The 19,986-nt window shown below is 33.5% G+C and overlaps 3 protein-coding genes across 3 annotated transcripts; 1 reads left to right on the forward strand and 2 right to left on the reverse strand.

Moving 5' to 3' along the window:
• Positions 1 to 1,886: 1,886 nt before the first annotated feature.
• LOC143629909 (uncharacterized) lies at positions 1,887 to 6,482 on the forward strand. Its single transcript, XM_077099057.1, has 4 exons — positions 1,887 to 2,021; positions 2,096 to 2,178; positions 3,983 to 4,246; positions 6,285 to 6,482. Exons 1-4 carry the CDS (start codon positions 1,922 to 1,924, stop codon positions 6,480 to 6,482), a joined length of 645 nt encoding a protein of 214 aa, XP_076955172.1. The 5' UTR covers positions 1,887 to 1,921.
• A 3,072-nt stretch (positions 6,483 to 9,554) lies between these two features.
• LOC143629930 (uncharacterized protein At1g76070-like) lies at positions 9,555 to 10,276 on the reverse strand. Its single transcript, XM_077099075.1, has one exon. The coding sequence runs from the start codon at positions 10,223 to 10,225 to the stop codon at positions 9,560 to 9,562; it is 666 nt and encodes a 221-aa protein (XP_076955190.1). The 5' UTR covers positions 10,226 to 10,276; the 3' UTR covers positions 9,555 to 9,559.
• Positions 10,277 to 14,962: 4,686 nt separating this feature from the next.
• Positions 14,963 to 16,285, reverse strand: LOC143629931 (uncharacterized). The gene is made up of 2 exons (XM_077099076.1): positions 16,000 to 16,285; positions 14,963 to 15,175 (listed from the first exon to the last, which is right to left on the reverse strand). Exons 1-2 carry the CDS (start codon positions 16,136 to 16,138, stop codon positions 15,036 to 15,038), a joined length of 279 nt encoding a protein of 92 aa, XP_076955191.1. The 5' UTR covers positions 16,139 to 16,285; the 3' UTR covers positions 14,963 to 15,035.
• Positions 16,286 to 19,986: the final 3,701 nt, after the last annotated feature.

Raw genomic sequence — 19,986 nt, forward strand, 5'->3', positions numbered from 1 at the left:
AGAATAAGATGGATGGAAATGGAAAGATTTAGGGTTTAAGGGGTATTTATACTCCCTTAAGCCCATGGACCTAAGGCCCATCTTTCCTTTCTTGTCCACGATTAATCCCTCTAATCTAGCCTACTTATCCTTCCCCCCCCCCTATTATTATTGTTTTATTTACCATCTTAAGTAAACTTGTCCACCGTAAGAGATAATATATAAAATTTTATTTATTGAAATTTTGGGATGTTACAGTAGCTAAGTAATTTCGAACGTTGCGGTGTTTGCTGAGCGATTTCGAGTAGAGATTAAGTTTATAATTGTGTTTAAATTTTAACTTGATTATTCCTAAGCCACGATGGGCCGAGACCTAAGTTATGTCTCGAGGGGTAATTAAGTAAATAAAATGTTTTATGCGTCAACTTATTCACCAGCATGTGTTGCTAACGTATTTTCAAACTATTTTTCAGGTAATGAAGATCAGCCGCTTGAAGAATCGAAGTTGACATCTAGGCGATCTGATGGCTTAGATCATTTTTGTTAAATGTTAAACTTAAATGGTGGTTTGTATAAAACAACTAATCATTTTGTAAACATTAACGGGTATTTTTAAATCCCGTCTTTTGATATGTAAATATTATTTTAATCCACGCTAATATATTTCCGCTATTAAACTCGTAACTCTGATTTAATTACAAAAGGGGATACCAACTGTTGGTCGCATGCCCAGGCCCGAGATGGGGGTGTGAAAAACTTATTTATTTAAATGTTATCACTAGAGTTATTCTAAATTTAGTTTTTCCTAAGACTAATCAAAATAACTCCTAAGATGCATGCGTTTCTTCTAAATTCTAACTATAAGGTTAAATGGTATTCCTGAATACATCATAACGTACAATACCATGACCCATAAAATTAAGGGTTCACACATAAAAATAAGTACAATTTTATAGTACATTGTATTACTAAAATTTTCAATAGTACAATTTGGTGCCTTATGAATCAACTATAACACTCAGAAGTACCAAAGAAAAATGAGTGTGTTGATCAGCAACATATGTACACGAAAACAAATATCTGGTACTGTAAATTAGTTGTTATTCAACTCATTAGCACTAAAACCTAAAAGAGGATAATTCTAAGGTTCATAGACAAAAGTATTACTTGCAGCTTTAAGTTCTTTGATGTTGTTCCCACCTTTGCATTTTTACTCCCTATGGGGGGTTGCGGTTCCAACCCATTTACAACCTCCAAACCCTTCAAGTTAAGGTCATTGTTACAAGAAGCATCTGAACTGCCCATGTTAAATTTCACATTCGGACATTTTACTACCTTTTCGCCTACTCAACCTCGTACGACACTGGAAACCTCTTCGGAGAAGCGTCTACAATTTCCCAAGCTCTTGTGTATGCAAACACATGCTTATATTAGAAAGTGTATTGATCACTAGCCAGCTTATAAATATCGACGTTGTTGGTACCACTCTTTCGATTGTCGTGGACGTTGTTGTAAATATTTCATTATGTATATTTGTTGGCCGCGCAATTAAAAGACAACTTCCACGGTTTAGTATCTTAAAGTTTTGTCATCTAAGTTTTAAATATTTATCTTTTGAGTCCTCAAATACTTGTTATTAATCAAGACAAAACATATGAATCAATCAATAGTTCTAATATTTCCAAAAAAGATATTCATAACAAGAAAGAAAAGAACAAGGAAAGGAAAAGGATTAGCTATGTAATTAATGACTGGTGAAGAAACATGCATACATACATGACATGACATGACCATCACCACAAACAAGTAACCCTTGCTTGCCCCAATTTTCATTTATTCAATTTCTTCTTCTTCATCCGCAAGTCGTCCTTCATAATATTCTCTAGAAACCTCCTCCACCAATTCCTTTCTTTCACTTGACGATCATAATCATAATCATATTATGGAAACCCTAGCTTCATCTGCATCAATCGCACCCGTCAAAGCCTTCTCTCCAAGATTCAAACACAAAAGACTCACCCGCTTCTCTATTTCTTCCAAAAGTAACCAACTTTTTCATACCTATATCTATCGTTGATTATTCAATAATACTAATTTGGTGTGTGTTTCCTTTCAGGTAATGGAAATGAATCTGATATGCGATCGGATCCTAATGATGCCAGCATCGTCCCGATTTCAACCTACCCTCCTTTCTCCAAGGTAATCATATTATTAGGTGTTTTCTAGATTCTATGATGTGGACCAATTACAACCTAATTTTATTTTATTTGATTGTTTTGAATAATAATGATCTTGATGTTAGGTAATTTTGTTGCCTTTTTTCATTTTAGGTCAATTCGATGATCCTTTTATGATTTGCTCAGGTGTTTGTTTGTTACTTTCATGTTTTTTTATCCTAAGGGAGAATTTGCTGATTTGGTGTGCCCTCAATATTGTCACGCAAAAATTTATTTTGATTATGTAATTATGATTACGCGTACGTACAGGATTGCTTATCAAAACGGCTTACTCGTTATTGTTTTCAAATAAGTGGCTTGGTTTAAGGCACACACGTCTATTTTGAATCAAATAAGCTTTATTTACAACCAGAAACTATATATCTCTCTCTCGTATGTGTTTACACGTACACTTACTTATCAAGTAAACATTTTTGTAGTTTCTGCATCTCTTGGTGGTTCTTACACATGCCTCTAATTTACATCAATTTTGACCCAGAGTTACGTGAGCCTTTTTAAGAACAAGATAAAGCAGTTGGGATAAGCAATCCCAAACACCCTTTAAAACCCACTTATTGTTTAATCTAGTCACTATAAGCAGAAAAGCAGTTTTGAGATGCGATCATAATCATAAACACCCCATAGTATGGGTCTAAACAACCCGAGCGAAGCTTGTGAGTAGTTTTTTCAAGCTTGAACTCTGCTCCTTTTTTAATTATATATCAGTTAAATTATATACCTTTTTTATTCTTTTTTTATATATATTTGTAATTAAAGTTTATACCCAACATAATATGTCTCATTTAATTATTTTATCATAGTTTAAATGTGATAATTGTTATTATTATAAAATATAAATTACACATAAATAACAGACTTAACAAGGCTAGCAAGCCAGCTTGATAAGTGAATCTCGGGCTCTAGCTCATTATTAAATATGCTTATTTGTGTGAGTGCGTATACCTGTTCTAGATGCTTGTTAAAATTTGAGGTGTATCATTTGTTCTTTTATATATATATATATATATATATATGGGTTAGTATCATTTGAGAACTCCAAAAAAGTTAAGAACTTATTTGGATAACATTTGAGAACTTTTATATATATATATATATATATATATATATATATATATATATATAATATTATATAATATATGGGTTAGTATCATTTGAGAACTCCAAAAAAGTTAAGAACTTCTAGGAACTCATAAGAAACAAACATTTTTTTAATTTTTTTTATATAGTAACATTGTTTAAGACTAGTTTTACCATATTTTATATATAAATTTGTTATTACATATATAAATCACAAGTTTACATATGTGTAAAATTTATGTAATAACAAATTTACATATATGCAGAAAAAAGTTTAGATATGTGTAAAAACTAATTTTCATAATTGTAATCGTAATTATAGATATAAAAAGTGATAAAACTACACTCAAATAACACTAACATACAAAAAATTTATAAAAAACGTTAATTTTCAAGGGTTCCTTCAAGTTCTTAAATAATTTAAGAGTTCTGTGATGATACTAATCCTAATATATATATATATATATATATATATATATATATATATATATATTATGTTACTGTTTTTTATTAGAAATGAGCCAAATCGGTTAAACACCGAGCCCGAACTCAAGCTCAAAATTTCAGTTCAGTTTAGAATTCGAGCCAAGCCGGAGTTGACTTTGGCTTAGCTCGTGAACAACCATAGAAGCAGCAAAGGCTAATTTGGTTCATTTATGGTGTTTTCTTTTTGGGCCAAATTATTGCAGGATGATGCAATGGGATTAGTGTTAAGTGCAGCAAATGTTAGGGGTTGGACTACAGGGTCCGGTATGGAAGGTCCTTCAGTACCTGCAGGTGGTAGTTGTGATAGCGAATCAAATACCGAGAACATCTCCACATTTCCATGGTCTCTTTTCACCAAATCTCCAAGACGTCGTATGCGCGTTGCTTTCACTTGCAACGTGTGTGGTCGAAGGACCACTCGTGCCATTAATCCCCATGCTTATACTGATGGCACCGTTTTTGTCCAGGTATTATTGGTTATTACAAAAGACTAAATTCTTGAGAAAACAAAAAGAACAAACCTAAATCGTTTAATTATCTAGATAAGCGGTTCATGTTTTTAAGAACTCTTACTTCTTACATACAAATGTCCATGTTATGTATATAATAAGACTGTAGATGGGCCAAACGTTCAGGAACCGTTGGGCTGGAAGTTTGTTTGTGTTTGCTCGTTTAATAAATGAACATAAACAACGATTTCTGTTTGATTAATTAATTGAACAAACGTGGGCAGAAGTCGCGTGCGTTCATTTGTGTTCCTAAATGTTCAGTAATATACATTTATGTTTGTTACATTGCTTTTTATTTTCAATTATATATATATATATATATATATATATATATATATATATATATACTAGAAGAGTGCCTGCGTCATGCAGCGGGAAACACATACCTTGATGATCATGTAACAATTTTATGGGTGTTCATTATTTCGTTTGAAATTGTGAGACCGTTCACTAGTTTGGTTTCCCGGTTGAAACCGGAGCTGGCCGTACATATTAAAATGTTAATTATTTACTTATCTAGTATTAGATGTGTTTTATAATATATATTAGACATAGTTAAAATATAGTTAAACAAAGTTTTATTTAATACAAGCAAACTCGTCTATTACAACTTTAATTTAGCCCAATATCCAGTATTTTTTTTTTATAGTCTTTGTTCTTGTTATGATTTCGTATTCTATTTATTCTAATAAGGTTTATTATTTATGTGACCAAAGTTACCGTTGTTCATATTATGATTCTCTTAATAATGTATTAGTTAGTGTTTAGTTTGAAGTGAAGCTATATGCAGATTAATAATTTTTATTTTAACTTTTAAACTCAATTTTTTTTATTGAAGTACAAACTGTATCGGAACCTAATCGTTGGTAATGGTTTGACTTAATTGGGTTTTAATTTTAAACAGTTCAGTTTTGGTTTTCGACGACAAAAAAAAACGTGTAAAAATGGCTAATGGTTTAATTTTAAGTCATCAAAACCAATCCGCAAGCACTTTTGCCTAAATTGTTTTTTTTTTTCGAAAACTATAACAATATCATACTCAAATTAAAGATAATAAAATGCTCGTTTTTATGATCCCATTTTTTTAAAAAAATATTAATGTATGAAAAAGTTAAGAACGTTTAGAAATCGTGGGGGTAGTTGGGTTAAACGTGAAAATAAAATAATATATAAGTAAAAGATTAAGGACCAATGCTGTAACTAATTGTAATTATTTTGAAAAAATTTAAATGCATTTAATGTAACAAAGACATTTTTGTCCCTAGTTAATCTTGTATCTCATGCTTTAGAGTGTTGTAAATTACTTAAAGATGTAGTGTCTTAATTTGCCCATGAGTGGTGCATTATATATAGTATAGATATAGATATAGATATAGATATAGATTATCATTTATGTAATTATGTTGGTTTGTCTTTGTTTGCGTTCGTCATCAAACTTAACAAACAAACATTAACAAGTTCATTTCCTTAATGAAGGAACACGTACAACAAATTTCGTTCGGTTATGTATTCATGAATTGTATGTTTGCCCGTTGACTTAACGAACGAACACGGTCAAGGTCTCGTTCGGTTTGTTTACATCCCTATACATAAATAATCATTAATCTAAGTTGTTCATATGTTTTTTGTTTTCATTTTTTAAACTTTTACATGCACCTGTAGGTTCTATAAATAAGCGAATTTTGCTTATATATATTTTACAATATTAGAAGAGAAATAAAGTAATAAACATTGCATTTCAACCATTTTCTTGTATTCTATGATTTTTCAAAACTGAAAAAAATGAATTGTTTATTTTGTTCTTTCTCTTGTCGCAAGAAAGTGTCTTCTGCATAGAACTTTTCCCATAGTCAGGATATTGAATCATATACTGCACATTAGTTATAAAGTTATATATTAAAATGGTCATTTTATAGTTTGGATTATCGTCTCAAATGCACATTACTTGTGTTGGTTGTGCGTTACACTAATTATATGTTTTTCTATCCGAGTGCAGTGTTGCGGGTGCAATGTATTTCACAAACTGGTGGACAATTTGAATCTGTTTCATGAGATGAAATGTTATGTGAATCCATCTTTCAAGTATCATGATCCTAATGAGAATGTTGGCAGCCTCGGGTTCAAATATCTAGACATGAATGATGAGGAAGGCACGCAAAGTCTGCAACAAGGGCGTGATTGTGATTGTAAATAGTGTTGGAACTCTAATTTAGTGTTAAATAAATAAACTAGATTGGATGGGGTATAAGTATCTTTATATGGCTGTCTTAAAATCATAAGACCTTCTATTGTACATGACTCTAGATGTTATTTAAGGAAGGTGTCTAGTTGGGTTGTGAACCAAATTAATTTGGAACCCAATGTGAATCATTTTATGGTCATATGCGTACTCTTGTTTAAAAATGGTGATGAAATTATAGGAATTTTTAGAGGTGGTTAAAGAAACTAAGAAAGTGTCTCGACGGTTGGGTTAACATTAACGGAACGATCTTCTGCTGAAATTATTCATTTACTTTTACCGTTTGCTTACGTCAGTGATCCCTTCTTAACAAAGTTGTTGGAAGGAGAACCATTGATGTAAGCTGACCGTAAAATGTAAGGTATCCAACTGAAGTGAATAGACTATGTCGTTATTTGCCATAATTTCTTTTATGTAAATTTGATGATTAACTAAAATGTGTTCTTTGAGATATAAAGCAAGTCGAAACTGAGAAAGATTATGTGACATTTGTTATTGCTTGGTCTTGCGAGAGGAGAATGGTCGAAACGACTGTGTTACGTACTTATTAAATCATTGGCAGTCTACCATGCCTTTATTATAACCGTAAAGCATAAGCTAGAACTCCTTTTATAATCGTGATAACCTGTTAGCGTTAACACTGGTGCTCCATAGTGTGGATGAACATTAAAATCTAAATACGTTGTGTTTTAACTTTTTCTCGATGTCCCCGTATAAATTATGATGAAACAGGGTTGTGTCGGAACAAAGTATTTCTTTTTTTGGTAGTAGTAGGCTATACCAAGTGTCTTACCGGTATAGTGACATACGATGGCTAGTGGCGGAGCCAAGAATTTTTTCCTATGAGTTCGGAATTTTTCGGTGTTCGATTTTTTTTTCCGTTGTCAAAGTTTTCAGGCCCGGATGTGTCGGGTCCATCATTCGGTCAAATAAATAAAATGCAATATCACAACCATAACCAAAGTACATTGTATGCATTAAAATAAAATACAGAGTCAAATTAAATAAAACTGTTTACATATTATAATTGTTCCATACGCGTTTTCATGTATTGAAAACGAATCATAAAATCTTCGACCGTCCAAGAACTCATTTTCAATATAAAAAAATGCAAGCATTGTTCATACAACAGCAACACATACGATTAGTTCGGATATTTATGATGATGGAGGATATCAAAATTAAAGGAGTATATTCTTATAATTAAAATAGGGGGCAACGAGAGGAATTTGATTAGTCGAGCTTGTGTAATTGTACATTTAATGAAATTGAAGTTTGGTGTTGTACGTTCCTCCCTTTTAAGCTTCTTGCTAGGCATTGGAGTTTTTTAATAATACTTTAGTCGTTAAAAATAATAAAATAAATATAGATCAATGATGTCGGCCATTACACAAAATACAGTGTTACATATATTATTATAATTAAAACAATATTTGTCTGCACATATATTTTATGAGCACAAAGAAATTGACAAGTTTTCTCCTCATACCATCTTATTCTCCATGAATGTCCTAAAATTAAATTTAAATGACATGTACTCAAGCTTAAGAAAATGACATCGTTGTCTCTCTCTAAAATTCAAGTTTTTATTTTTTCACCGGCGAACGGTGAAATGTTTCCAAAGATTTCGTGACACTGGGTTCGTTCGCCAAAAAAGAATGGATTCTCTCGTTAAATCGTACTTATAAGTTATATATAAAACCGAAAATGGACCGGGTTCGGCCGAACCCGGTGACTTAAATGTGGCTCCGCCACTGACGATGGCAATATTGACCGAACAATGTAGTACTGGTATTTGTTTTTATGGTTTCAATCAATGTGGAACATGACTTTAGTTTTTGGGTTACACGACATTATTTTTCAACTCACATAAGATCACTTTTGTGTGATGAAATTGTAATAAACAACTTTTTTTTTGTATCATACAAGTAATGTTCAAATAATATCTATATATTGTGCCGTAAAGTTTACCGATTTCTGGTACCATACTAGTAACAAAACAAACCAGACCAATACTGGTTGAACAACTTCGGTACCAGTTCGTTGTTACTAAAACCATTATCAATATTCGTTTTTATTATTTGTTCGATCCAAATCGCGTATTGGTATCCTTTGGAGCATGTCTCAACTTGTTTTTGTATTCGATTCGCCTGTTACTATAAACAATAGTTTAGTCAATAGCTTTTAACTTTCAAAACTACATACGGAATAATGACACGGCACGTAACTATAGTTTTCTTGGAAGATGAAGCATACATGTTCACACAAAAAAGAACCACTATTTGACATGGAATTATGAGCCTTAATCAAGTGCAATGCCCGTAAAGAGATCCATGGCCGATTGGAAGTCACGGAGTTAGAGAGGGACATCTGGATACTTTCTTTTGTTCATTTAGATAAACGAACATAACACATGCCTTGTTCGTTCATTTACCTTTGTAATTTATTTACTTTCATTTACATTGGATAGCGTAGTTGAAATTCGTTTGTTTATCATTTGTTTTGTTCAAGTGGTGTTACTTTAATTTTGTAATCTCCCCCTCCTATGGTGTATTATTTACTTTTTTCTTTAGTTTTATAATATGATGTTAAAAAGAAACTTATTCATTAAAGTTTTTAAGGCATGACAATTTATTTTAGTCTATTGTTATTGTTATAATTAAGATACTAACCATTAGAATTAGTTTAAATAGAATTTCAGCACTAACAAATTTATGTTCATGTATACTTTTAGTTGGTATTTGTTCAATACGTTATGTTTAATAAGTTTTTGTTCGTTTACGCTATTAAGCTCTTTGTATATATTAGTAACTAACGAAACGTAAACACAGTTTATTATGCTAAGAGCAAATTATTTGCATGGATGGAGACGGTGTTACAAACTTGAAATAAATAAAAATATATACCTTTAATTTCAAGGATATTTACATTTATGACACTGAAAAATCATAAAATCAAAGAATAATGAATTAAAAGAATAAAAAACAAAACTCAAATATCTTCTACTAATTTTTCTTTCAAAAATCAGAAAACTAAATATTATTATTATTATTATTATTATTCAAGAGAAGAGGCTTCGGCTGCTGCATGGTTCTTCTCTTCCACAAATTAATTTCTTTTCTCGGCTCCGTACATCCCACAACCCCCCTAACATCAAACCCTACCGGAATATTCCTTATCATCACCGGCGCAGACGACGGCACAACAATAACCTCTTCATCAGACTCATTATCATTATCAATATGATCCGACAACTTATCCCGACCGCTAGAAAACCTCTTCATCGTACTCAAGCTCGGAGCTTTATCAAGATACATCGGAACTCCACCGTTTAATTTCCCGGCGACTGGTTTCCGGCCACCGCAGCCGGGAACCATCAAATCACCAAACAGTTTCATAAACCCCATCATTTTCTTGGTCTTATTTTCACCTTTTGAAGATTCCGGTAGCCGGGATAATTTTCCGGCGGGTGGTAGTTTGGTTCCGGCGAGCCGGAGTTTATCTTTTGTGTACCTGCACTTAACATTGCCCATGCATGAGACTCTTGGAGACGTGGGTTCGTATACCACGGCGGGGTTCTTGATTGTCCGGCGGGTGTTGTCGCCGGCGTCGGTGACCAATGGGCCGGAGAAGGATATTCCGATGTGGGGTTTTTCTGATGGTCTTGGTAGGATGTTCATGATTGTATGTTGATCCATTTTTGTATATGAGGTTTGTGTGCGTGTGTATATATATAAATATATATGGTGGTCGGAGGAAGAGATAGGAAGGAGTAAGGTGGTAGAAATATGTTGAAGTCTTAGTCCGGTGAGATAGAATGAGACAAAATAAGGGAAGCGTGTGTGTGTGTGTGTGTTTTGAGAGGAGAAGTCAATGGTGAATTTAAGGAGGATTTAATAGATTTGACTATGTTCTTGGTTTTATCATGTCACGTTTCTTAAAATAGAATCAAATTTAGTGACTCGTATTTTTAATTATTTTAATTTTCTATGTTAGTTTAGTCAAAGAATGAGAAAAAGAATTCAAAATAAATAAGTGTTAATAAATTGAATAGGATAGATATATAAATGCGATTTATGAGTTTTTATTATACAATTAAGTTTTTGAGAGACGTTAGTTGTAACACCCCACCCTGGAAGGGTGACATGTCACTATCATAGATATCAAAACATAAGACATAATTCCATAAGTCAAACATTATTACAGAGCCCTAGGTTTAATTATTTATTACATAACATCAGTTCTAGATAAACTAGCATAGGCTACCAAAAGTGACTAACTTTGTCAAACCAAAAGTCCTAGAGCTCAGTTTTTATCTCTCTTCACACCCCGCCTAGAGTAACCTGTGAACCTGCTAAAAAAAAGATTTACGGAATGAGCCGAATGCTCAGTACGGATAAAATGGCACAAGTAACAATAATAACAATCTAGCAAGATCAAACAATAATATGACATAAGATGATATGACACAATGTAAAGCAAGCCAATAAACTAAATCGTATCATACGGATGTACCCATGAGCCGAATAACTTATTACTTACAAACATGCACATAGAGCTGCAGACCCTATGTGCCGAACGTGCAATGGAGCGTGGGCATCACACACCATCCACCATAGTCATATACATATATCCTAGGACCAGTTCATACGCCTCCTAATGGCCTCATGTACCTCACAAGTACTAAGGAGACGCCGTGATTTAGGCTCACCGTCACGGCCGGTGCCACGCCATCGATGCCGCAAATGTCGTGCTTGTGGTCACCCCCACAAGTAGGAACATGCTCAGGGTAACAGATTATAACAGCTGAAACAACACTACAACAATATATCCAAAGTACGCTCTCGAAGCGTCAAAGCAAATATATAATCATATCCTTATCATTGAAGCATGCAATAATGAGCACAATATAATAATAGTTCTATCGCATGCTATTAAGTCATATAACAAATCATAATTAGAACATGAATCGAACGGACGGCCAAATGAATCGAGTTGTCAAAGAACGCTAGGAGTTCCAAAGGTATATATATATATATATATATATATATATATATATATATATATATATCATCATCGTACTCATTATATCCCACCAATAGCAATGCTATGGTAGGGTCTGAGGAGGGTAAGATGTAGACAGCCTTACCTCTATCCCATAGGGATAGAGAGGCTGCTTCCGGTGAGACCCCCGGCTCGATAGTAGTTTTGCATCAAGCCTTGGACATAAGGCACATAGCACTCAATCATCGGGACACCGGCTGATTGGTGCATGTGCCCTTGTGTTTCGGCTATCAACGCCACTACATGATGCCTGATTAACCTTCCGCCACTTTTAACATTATTTTCACGAGATTAGTAAAATAACGTCAAAATTAGTGCAATTTTACTTTTGCCCACCCGAGGGTTCACACATATATACATTATATGCGCGCACCGCAAGCAGGGCGTATATATATATAATATATATATACGCCCTTAAATGAAAATGGTTCACACACACACACACACACATATATATATATATATATATATATATATATATATATAATATCAACAGGGTTTATAACAAACGAATATAATAACAATAAGGAAGGGGTTAGGATCCGTACCTTAAATGAAAATTTACACTAGAATCAGACATGTTCTTTTAAGGGGTTGTAAAGACCTACAAGTATTTCAGGTTTGATGAGACTTAGCTTTACATTAATTAATATTTTTTTTAAAGATCTATAGTTTGTGAAGTATTAGTGTTTTGTATGGTTAAAAAAAATTAAGACTCTAGTCATGTACGGTTCGACTTGTAACTCTTAATTATTAGTCACATTAATTTTATATTTTAGCATCTATATGCCACCTGTTAAATTCATATTTTGGTGGACGTAAATATGTATATGTTGTGAATGAAAATCTCTAAGTTTATTTTCATATTTTTTCTATTTTATTTTATTTTCTTTTTCATTTATAGTTGTACATATAATAACATATAATTATGTTAGTTATTACTTTACTGAGACAAAAGTGACCGAGAGAAAAGTGGCAGATTTAATGCATAGCTTGTAAATCTATATTTCTTTGGATTTCATAAAAGTTTTAGTTTATAAAATATATGGTCAATATTAAACAACGTTTTAAATATTGAGGCACTAGCTAAATAGAAGTAAAATTTATGAAATATTCTATAGTTTTACTTTTAATTAAGTCTTTCATATCCAACTTTCTTCTGATTATATTTAAAGTAACTCTAAACATGATAGTCAACCTACTTAGTTCATGAAATAATGAGGTAGGTGAGTTGGGCTATCTAAGTGGTTGGTTTTAAAACATAACTAAAAACTAAATAACATATCGAAGAAAACCGTTAGTGAGTCATGTTCAACCCGAGGTGTGCGGTTATTACTGATAAGCAGAAAAAAAAACTTAATCATATCATTATAATGTAAGATTTGTTTAACATTAAACATGAGGGAAGAGTTCCATTGTTTATAAATGCGGTTACATATTTTACGACACTGTTATAGAGTGATTTCCCAAGTCCAAAACATAACTAGAACCGGTTTGTATACGAAAGTATGGGGAGGGGTTGTGGCTACCTGCAAAAGACGTCAGTGTTTGGTGGTGTTGCGGCGGTGGCGGCGTTCGTCGGCTTCGGTAGTCTAAGTGGTACTTCAGATGCTCAGCTACGATAGCTAACGGTGGAGATGTTGAGTGGTGGTGTCGGTTTTGGGTTATGAAAATGGGTTGTTTGGAGATGATTAAAATGGTTACCAGAAAATATAGTTGGTCGTCGGAGATGATTGTTGGTGGGTAAGTGATGAGTGGTTTGACACAAGGTATATTTTTATAGGCAGTATTGTTAGAGCCAAAATATCTTATGAGACATGCATAATTATTCAAGATATGGTCTCAACATATGATTACCTGAGTTCATCTGATTGCTTAACCATTTGAAAGAAATATATGTTGTGATTTGAAAGTTCAGGAAAGAGAATGGAGAGTTGGTCTGTATACTGGTTTTTAACCTCCACCACACAAACATACTTCTACTTGATATTTATTATTATTATTATTATTCAACGTACATATGTATGTGGAGTTTTAAATTTGAAAGTAGAACTACTTCTTTTATGATTTATTTTATTTTTCTTTATTATTACTCAAATAATATATAACTTATATACCTATATATTTCTATCTAAACTCTATATGTACTCACATAAACTTCTTTTTGTTATTAAATTGTTATTTTTTTTATTTAAACGGTTATTTCATTAGTTTTAGCTGAGGTAAATCCGTAACTCACTCATGAGTTTTAACTATAGTAAATTCGTAACTTATGTATAGTCCAAAATTTACTCTGTATTTTTAAATTGTTTAGTTAACATGAATAAACTAAGTTTTGTTTACACTGCTAAAACTGTTATCTCATGATAAATTTAGATACATCGTTGGAATGATTTTGTTTTTATCTACATTTTAATATAAACTATATAACAAAACTCAGGTGCTAAGTTACTTTTACATCTATAAAGTTTATCTGTATAAATTTTTTATATGTAAAATTTACACGACTCGGGTTTATGAAATTTACCTTAAGAAAGAATAAATCATAACGTCACATTTAAATTTATAAGAATTATTATATAGTAAAAGTTATAAAATTAAACTAAAGTCTATATGATATCAAAATTCCATAATTACAATAAATGATTCAGAATTGTTTCATCAAATAGGCGGAATAGCAACTTTCAGGATGAAAATAGATTAATGTTTGCATCAATTTTAGTTTTAAACACAAGTATTACCTTAAAAATTTGTCCAAACAATACGAACAATTGAAAAAAAATGACGCACTGACAATTTAGTAGTTACATATATACTGTAGTTAACTACCCTATATCACAAAAACCAACCAGAGTAATACATACGTGACGGCATTAACATGTTGCGTAATTTTATTATGCTATAATTTTAAAAGCGTTGTTAATATAATATCGTAATATATATATATATGATATTTCACAAGTTTATATGGGCATATATGAAATTCTCTCTTCCAAAAAGATAGTCTTGTTTTCAAACAAATCCGAGGATGTTAAGTTTTATTATTAAAAGAAAGTTGTACAACTATGTAATGATAGTGTATACTTTCATTATACACATCTTCGTTTTGATACACAATATTTTCGATACTAGAGTGACGGATCCAATATTTTTTCATTCAAATACCGCTTTGAAAATTTTCATCGAACGAGTCAACATGATCATATTTTCTCAACTCAATGATGCATTGGTACAAATCATGTAACACTTATCAATTACTTTTGTATCAAAAACATTACAAAGACTTCTAACCAGTCTCCTTTGTATCAATCAACATAATGTCTTTAGCAGTGTTATGATTCAAAGTCATCAAGTGTTATATTAAATGAATTTCAAACACCACCTTACTGCTGCCGCACGATTTGGGGGACAATTAACTTGCTTGATTCTCAAGTAAACTCGTGTTTAGTTGCCTTGCATATCAAGCATCTCATCTAAACCCTTCAGTCTCTCGATTCCCTCACTAATCAAGTAACGAATCTTCTGTTTGTCATTGCACTCCCTGTTTTGCTCTATCTCGTGTCTGATTGTTTGCATAAGTTCACCTGAAAATATTCCAGTTATAAATCTAAGTGCGGGCGGATTAAACCTGGTTATTACTATCAGAGGTGTAAACGAGCCAAGTTACTTGTGAGCTGCTCGAGATCGGCTCGTTAAAAGCTAGAATCAAGCTGAGCTTAAACGAGTTCAAGCCTAATAAATAAGGTTGCTTAACAAATGAGCCCAAACCCGAGCTTCACTTATCAAGCTCTAGCTGAGCCGTGAACGTAAGCGGGCCTATTATTTGGATAATTTTTATTTAATATATTTATTATATTTGATAATTAACATAATATATAAATATTTGATAAAAATAAGCAAATAATATATATTATATAATATACAAAATTATAATTAAAATACATACAAAATCTAATTATAAAAGTATATAAATCAATCAACAAATAAAGAAAAGAGTTTTAGTCAAGTCCGACCTTGAAAATTATAAACGGGCTGACCTTTAGATATAGAGCTCGAAACGAGCTATTGTAAATAACACGAGTCTGGACTTGGCTCCGTTCGGCTCGTTTACGGCCCTAACGTCTTCTATACAGAAGAAATGATCTAATTTCCAAGAAAAACATGAAAGCTAATGTGAAATTGAGAATGGAAAATACAGTTAGGAATACAACGGTGCTTAACTTGTAATAGAATATAATAACTATTTACTAAGGAACTCGGTTGACTGTCAAAAGTCAAACATGACATCTTCATTTCTTTTCAATAAGTGGTGGCTGATTAGTTTTTTATTTTTAAGTGTCTTTGATGGGATTATCATAGAAACATGTTGACATTAATTATATAATTTTGTGGCGTAAAAAGAGTTCACCTTTACTGTGTGCAGGTGCTCTTTTAGCAACTCTTAGAGCTTGCCTATACAGCTTCAACACCCGAGCACGCAGAATGAATGTCTGCAAATCGAAGGAGACAGCCATAACCGAGCCACCCCTGCAGTGCAATAATATCATAATATTACAATCTACTTCAAACACCGAATTATCAAAATTATCATACCCTATAAAATATCAAAAGCAGTAAGAATATCTATCCAATGTTGAAAATGTAACAGGAAATTTCAATTCATTCATGTGAAAACGGGTCAATTTGGGTTAATAGTAAATTGATAAACATGTCAAACGGGTCGGCTTAAAAATATTTAGTTAAAACATGTTAAATTTAGAAAGTCAACCAAAGTATACCCAGGTTTTTACATTTGGGAAAATTTCAATCCAATTATGTGAAACAGGTCAATTTGGATTAATAGACTAATAGTTAACAGATAAAACATGATATTTTAGCTGAAGAGGTTAGATTTAAAAGTCACCCAAAGTATGCTCAAGTGTAAACATTCTTACAAGCTTTAATCCCAAATTTTAAATAAAGTTATAGACTTGATTCATATAATCATATCTTAGAAGTTGCATGATACATTTACTTATGACCTGATTCAGGTTATGCTTATATCTCTAGTAATGAAATGGGTAGAACTTATCAATCTTGCAAAAACATTTGTAAGATTATTATAGAAACATTAAAAGTTTTGTAGTCAATCTTTCCTCTCTTCCAATTAAAACTATTAAGATCTTAATAAAATTCTCCATCATCCCGAAACATGGTCTCAATGTTTTATTGCATTAATCCCACAATTCCTAAATTCAATCTTGTCGGGCTTGAGCTTTGACCCGATGATATTAACCTAAGCTAGAAATCAAATTAAAGTAGTTGCATCAAATATGTTTGAAAAGAATTGGGGCATTCATTGCATCAAAAACCCAGAATTACTAAATTATAGACCAGAGGGAGGTGTAACAATTGAAGTTGAATCTGCACATTTGATACATAAAGATTAAAAAGATACATTAAATTAGAACAGGTCGTTAACACAACAAACCCTAGTGTTTTTTTTAATAATAATAAAACTGTAGCTAGGGTTTGCATCAATCAACAAGTAGAGAAAAATTACCTGAAAATTCGCAGGCTTTCTTTCTTCTTCAACACTCGGTTATCAGTTTCTTTTCTTTGCTTTCCTGTTGCTTTTATTTCATTTTCATTGTCTGTCTGGTTGAATTCGGTTCAAATCAAATCGTATGTCGGGTCAAAAAGGAATCCGTTCTGTTTTAATTAATGGGGTTGAGGTGTCACAGGGCCCGTTCCCGTATGAAAAATGTTAGTGAAAATTCCTTAAATGATTCAAAATAAGAGAGAGAAAAAAAAATGATTTAAAAACAATTCAAATTTCCAAAATAGCTCATGAAATTTGTACTGAATTGACGCATTGGAAAGATAACCGGCGAGATTGATTAACCATTTAAAAGCCGACACATGGCAAGAATCTGACAAATCCGACCGTATTTTTGAAAATATTGGCGTTTTCATCCAAATCTGTTCTTTAAATCTTTTGTAAAAAGCAGTATCTCCAGACGGTTTTTATGTTTCCTATCTGGTCCGTTCAAATTATTATTATTTCCAACCTTTTCTTCATCTTCCATCCGTGACAAGGTACAAATCGATGGAAAGACGTTGAGCATATCCGTGATTGAAGAGGTAGGTCCCAGCAGAGCCCAGTTGGACCCGCAAGACTCACCTTGAAGAGGGACGTCTGGGCAGAAACCAACTGGATCCGCAGGACCCACCATGCTCAGAGACGTGACGTCCTTACGCGCAGTACGCAAGCTGTTCCCGCAGGAAATGCCTCCCAATGGTGAAGTACTCTGCCTGTTCCCGCAGCTGTGGATACAAGCCATCAGGGAAGGCCACCCGCGCAGCAAGGCTACACGCACAAGGCACTTAGCTCTCAATCACTCAGTGTCACCTGAAGGAATGAGCAAAGCCGGGAACAACCCCGCACAAAGGCGGGAGGGGGAATACTCCCGCCCAAAAGCCAGTCCGTACGATACGGAAAGATCTTTTGTACTGTACCTGACGAGGTATGGGCAAAAGATCTGACTAAAGATACGACAGCTTATTGACAACAGTATGGCGAGCAGCATGCTCCTGTACTGTATGTCACTATTAGCCGCTGCCTACTCACCAACTCCTGTCATACCACGTGCATAGCCGGCAGTTGGTGGAAAAGGAATAGTACACAGCAGGCCTGGTCACTGTCAGCCGCTGCCTACCCACCAACTACCAGCAGGGCACGTGCGTAAGCCACAGTTGGTAGAACAGGAATACTATTGCAGCCGACCACACCTCCTTGGAAACCTACCTTCGGCTATAAATATCCCAAATGGTATGATCATCTCATCTTATCAGATTATCATCATATTATACCTGATATCTGCTCTAGCAATCTCTTAATATACATTTATATTTAAAGAGCAATCTAGTCTGATTCTCACGCCGGAGGGTGGTCACAAGGAGGAACCCCCCCCCCCCTTCTCAGTGACAAGCTCACGGTGTCTGTTTTGCAGGTTATCAGAAGAACCATCTTTGCCGGGTCTAACCCCTCGTGGGAAACATCTATCTAACCCCCAGGTTACTCGTAATCTGCCCGGGGTCCGGTTAGTGTTTCTTCAGTGATTATCCGTGAAGGTGCCTTAATAGTAAGAAATTGATGCATTTCAATGCATACATATCATATGCTATTTTTCAGATTTGATGCCTCAAATGCCTTTCATGTCAAGACACGCATATACATATTCTAGGGTTTCTAGCAGTAACTTTTGTTGATTTGTATTTGGTTTTCAATATACTACTAAGTGACCCAAATGTGTTTGTCAAGTCGTTTGATTATAAAAGAACAAGTTGATGAGATGAAGAAGATGAAGGTGTGAAAGAATGTAGGGATAATAATAATTTGAACGGACCAGACAAGAAATATAAAAAAACCATCTGGAGAGACTGTTTTTTAAAATATGATTTAACTTTAAATATGGACCGAAACCCGAGATTTTTAAAAATCCAGTCGAAATGTCAGAAACTTTCCAAGTGTCAACTTTTGATTGGTTGAAAAATCCCGTCTCTTATATTACCAAAGTGTCGGCTCAGTAAATATTTAATGAGTTATTTTGGGAATTTGGTCTTTTTAATCATTTTTTTTCTCTCTCTCTTATTTTGGTTCATTTTGGTAATTTTCCCAAAATGTTATCTTATCATTGTCTTTATTACTCGAATAGTTTCAGTTTGAGATTTCATTAGGGTCCTGCTAAGCACACCTCAAAAAATTAAAAACACCACTCAATCCACCACGGATTACTTTAGTTTTGTCGTATTATGTATGTACCCTATCCGCCACGGATAGGGCTATCCGCCACAGACCTCATACACGTCAACCTCAGACTATCAAATCAGTCTGACTCGTACACAATCCTCCACGGATTGGGCGATCCACCCCAGATTGACTCAGTAATTGAATTTCCCTTTCTCTATATATTATGCATCCCTCCATTTCTCTATAACAAGTAAATTAAAAAACAAGTATGTTACAAAATATTTGTTAAAATATACAAAGAAAATGTCGTTGTATGATATTTTGTTTGGTGACGGGAATGACGAGTAGTCGGGCTACACATATAACGATCAGCCGGAGCAGTCGGGTTTGCTAGATTTGAATGAACTTTCAGACTCGAACCATGAGCCGGGCTATGCATATATCGAGCAGTATGACTTACCAAATCCTGACCAGGTTATTTAGTATATTTATATAGTACAATAGCGTGCTAGTTATTTTTTAAATATTATACGTTGTCATTATATTTTTATCAGGGGTATGTCATATACGGTAGTCACCCTTCTTGGCCGGAGGAAAATAGGACATCGCCGAATACATACGATGCTAGACCCAAACAATCTTATGGTCAGTTTTCGCAGCAGT

The sequence above is a fragment of the Bidens hawaiensis genome, unplaced genomic scaffold, assembly GCF_021521415.1.
Source record: "Bidens hawaiensis isolate Kalapana, Puna unplaced genomic scaffold, B.hawaiensis_p1.1 tig00005482_1, whole genome shotgun sequence".
Classification (NCBI taxonomy): domain Eukaryota; kingdom Viridiplantae; phylum Streptophyta; class Magnoliopsida; order Asterales; family Asteraceae; genus Bidens; species Bidens hawaiensis.

Bases quoted from the DNA above. Each gene is read 5' to 3' on its own strand.
- LOC143629931 (XM_077099076.1), bottom strand. From the start codon at position 16,138: ATGATATTATTGCACTGCAGGGGTGGCTCGGTTATGGCTGTCTCCTTC. The intron at 15,176-15,999 runs GTGAACTCTTTT...GAATATTTTCAG, and splicing joins AGCACCTGCACACAGTAAAG to GTGAACTTATGCAAACAATC.
- LOC143629930 (XM_077099075.1), bottom strand. From the start codon at position 10,225: ATGGATCAACATACAATCATGAACATCCTACCAAGACCATCAGAAAAA.
- LOC143629909 (XM_077099057.1), top strand. From the start codon at position 1,922: ATGGAAACCCTAGCTTCATCTGCATCAATCGCACCCGTCAAAGCCTTC. The intron at 2,179-3,982 runs GTAATCATATTA...AAATTATTGCAG, and splicing joins CCTACCCTCCTTTCTCCAAG to GATGATGCAATGGGATTAGT. The intron at 4,247-6,284 runs GTATTATTGGTT...ATCCGAGTGCAG, and splicing joins ATGGCACCGTTTTTGTCCAG to TGTTGCGGGTGCAATGTATT.